This window comes from Pyrgilauda ruficollis, unplaced genomic scaffold (genome assembly GCF_017590135.1).
Source record: "Pyrgilauda ruficollis isolate IOZ18807 unplaced genomic scaffold, ASM1759013v1 scaffold325, whole genome shotgun sequence".
Lineage (NCBI taxonomy): Eukaryota > Metazoa > Chordata > Aves > Passeriformes > Passeridae > Pyrgilauda > Pyrgilauda ruficollis.
The window spans coordinates 33,385-35,705 of NW_024524656.1; the positions used below are offsets into that span (position 1 = coordinate 33,385).

Here is a 2,321-nt window from a genome sequence, read left to right on the forward strand (position 1 = left end):
TTGTCCCTCCCATGTTCCCTGTCCCTGAAGGATGACAGTGCCCCCTGTCCCTGCCATGTCCCCCCTGTCCCCGCAGGATGACAGTGCCCCCTGTCCCTGCCATGTCCCCCACGTCCCCTGTCCCCGCAGGATGACAGAGATCGTGACGCGGGTGTCCAAGAAGAAGCTGGGCCGCCACGTCAAGGCCCTGGTGTTCGAGCTGTGCTGCAACGACGACAGTGACGCCGACATCGAGGTGCCCTACGTGCGCTACACCATCCGCTAGGGGGCACCTGGCCACGCCCCTTCGCCCGGCCACGCCCCTCGCACAGGCCACGCCCCATCACGCCCCGCCCCTCTCCCATAGTCGTTGTTGTGTCGGCCCCGCCCCCTGGTGGGGGGCGGGGTCTGGGGGCGGGGCAAGGACCCCGCCCAATAAACATAGACCTTGGCAAAAAGGGGGGCGTGTCCGAGTCACATGACACTGGCACCGCACGTGACAGCAATGACAATTGACCCTATGGTGGCACTGCTGTGGCTGGCACGGGACAGCAGCGACAAATGAGCCTGCAGTGTCACTGGCATGGCCAGCATGTGACAGTGGTGACAAATGAGCCCATGGTGGCACTGGCATGGCCAGCATGTGACAGTGGTGACAAATGAGCCCATGGTGGCAGTGGCATGGCCAGCATGTGACAGTGGTGACAAATGAGCCCATGGTGGCAGTGGCATGGCCAGGGTGTGACAGCAGTGACAAATGACCCTGCAGGGGCATTGGCCATGGTGGCACTGGCACAGCTGGCACCAGACGACGGTGATAAATGACCCCGTGGTGGCAGCAGGGTGGCTTTATTGGGGACTGGGACATGGGGGGACCCCCCTCAGTCCTGTGCGGGGCTCGGTGTCACCTGCAAAGTCCTCAGTGTCACCCTTGGGGACAGGTGTCACCCACAGGCAGGTGCTGCTGTCCTCTGTGTCACCTGTGAAGGGTCAGCACAGCCCCATGTCACCTATGTCCCCGTCGGGGCAAGGGCCCCGCCCAATAAACATAGACCTTGGCAAAAAGGGGGGCGTGTCCGAGTCACATGACACTGGCACCGCACGTGACAGCAATGACAATTGACCCTATGGTGGCACTGCTGTGGCTGGCACGGGACAGCAGCGACAAATGAGCCTGCAGTGTCACTGGCATGGCCAGCATGTGACAGTGGTGACAAATGAGCCCATGGTGGCACTGGCATGGCCAGCATGTGACAGTGGTGACAAATGAGCCCATGGTGGCAGTGGCATGGCCAGGGTGTGACAGCAGTGACAAATGACCCTGCAGGGGCATTGGCCATGGTGGCACTGGCACAGCTGGCACCAGACGACGGTGATAAATGACCCCGTGGTGGCAGCAGGGTGGCTTTATTGGGGACTGGGACATGGGGGGACCCCCCTCAGTCCTGTGCGGGGCTCGGTGTCACCTGCAAAGTCCTCAGTGTCACCCTTGGGGACAGGTGTCACCCACAGGCAGGTGCTGCTGTCCTCTGTGTCACCTGTGAAGGGTCAGCACAGCCCCATGTCACCTATGTCCCCGTGGCTCACAGTGTCACCTGTGCTCCCGTGTGTCACCTGCAGACGTGTCCTCGGTGTTCGTTCACGCAGTCACTGAGGTCACTGTGTCACGCTCGGTGTCCTTGCTGTCCCCAGGGGTTCCGGTGGGGCTCTGGCTGTCCCTGCTGTCCCCGCTGTCCCCGGCCAGGTGACGTTTCTGCCGCAGGAGTTGCCGGTACCGGGCGGCCGCAGCTTCCATGGTGGCCTGGAGCTCGGCCACCTCCACGGCCAGCGTCACCCCTGGGGACAGGGGGACACCGGGGGGACCAAGGAGGTCACGAGGGCCGTGAGCTTTGGGCCCTCCCCGGTTCTGGGGACACCCCAGATTTGGGGCATTTCCCCCCATTCTTGGGCCCCTCTGGGTTTGGGGACCTTTGCTGGTTTTTTGGGGATCCCCAGTTCCCCCCAGTTCCCCCCAGTTCCTCCCAGTTCCCCCCGGTTCCCCCAGTCCTCACCCCTCTGGAAGCTGCCCTGGGCCTGCCGCAGACTGGGGGGCACCAGGACCCCAAACCAGCCCAGGGGGTCCGGGGGGGGCCGGCTGGGGGTCCCCCCTTTTTCAGGGGCTCCCCGACGCTGCCGCAGCCCTGGGGGAGAGAGAAAGGTCAGAGACCCCCCCCCAAAACAACTGAGGGACCCCCCAGCACCCACAGGACCCCTCAGAATCCCCCCAGCACCCCCCAACACCCACAGGACCCCTCAGAACCCCCCAGCACCCCAAATTCTCCCTCAGTTCCTCCCTTGCCCCA

General features: G+C 63.9%; 2 protein-coding genes across 5 annotated transcripts in view; one reads left to right on the forward strand and one right to left on the reverse strand.

Annotated features, from left to right (window-relative positions):
• The window catches only part of UBA1 (ubiquitin like modifier activating enzyme 1), a 19,608-nt gene extending 19,171 nt beyond the window's left edge, over positions 1-437 (forward strand). For both annotated transcript variants that reach the window (XM_041474493.1, XM_041474494.1), the window contains exon 26: positions 130-437. In XM_041474493.1, coding sequence (XP_041330427.1) covers positions 130-265 — 136 coding nt within the window. In that variant the 3' untranslated portion in view covers positions 266-437. The remainder of the gene's footprint in view (positions 1-129) is intronic.
• A 375-nt stretch (positions 438-812) lies between these two features.
• CCDC115 (coiled-coil domain containing 115) overlaps positions 813-2,321 on the reverse strand; it is a 3,150-nt gene continuing 1,641 nt past the window's right edge. The window contains exons 5-7 of one of the 3 annotated variants that reach the window (XR_005955715.1): positions 2,031-2,159; positions 1,548-1,815; positions 813-989 (exon numbers count right to left, since the gene is read on the reverse strand). Coding sequence is in view for 2 of the 3 variants with exons in the window: in XM_041474497.1 (XP_041330431.1) it covers positions 1,619-1,815; positions 2,031-2,159 (326 nt within the window). In the remaining variant the exon portion in view is untranslated. Of the gene's footprint in view, positions 990-1,370; positions 1,816-2,030; positions 2,160-2,321 lie in introns of those variants that run through there. The other 2 variants (XM_041474497.1, XM_041474496.1) reach the window with 2 other exon arrangements.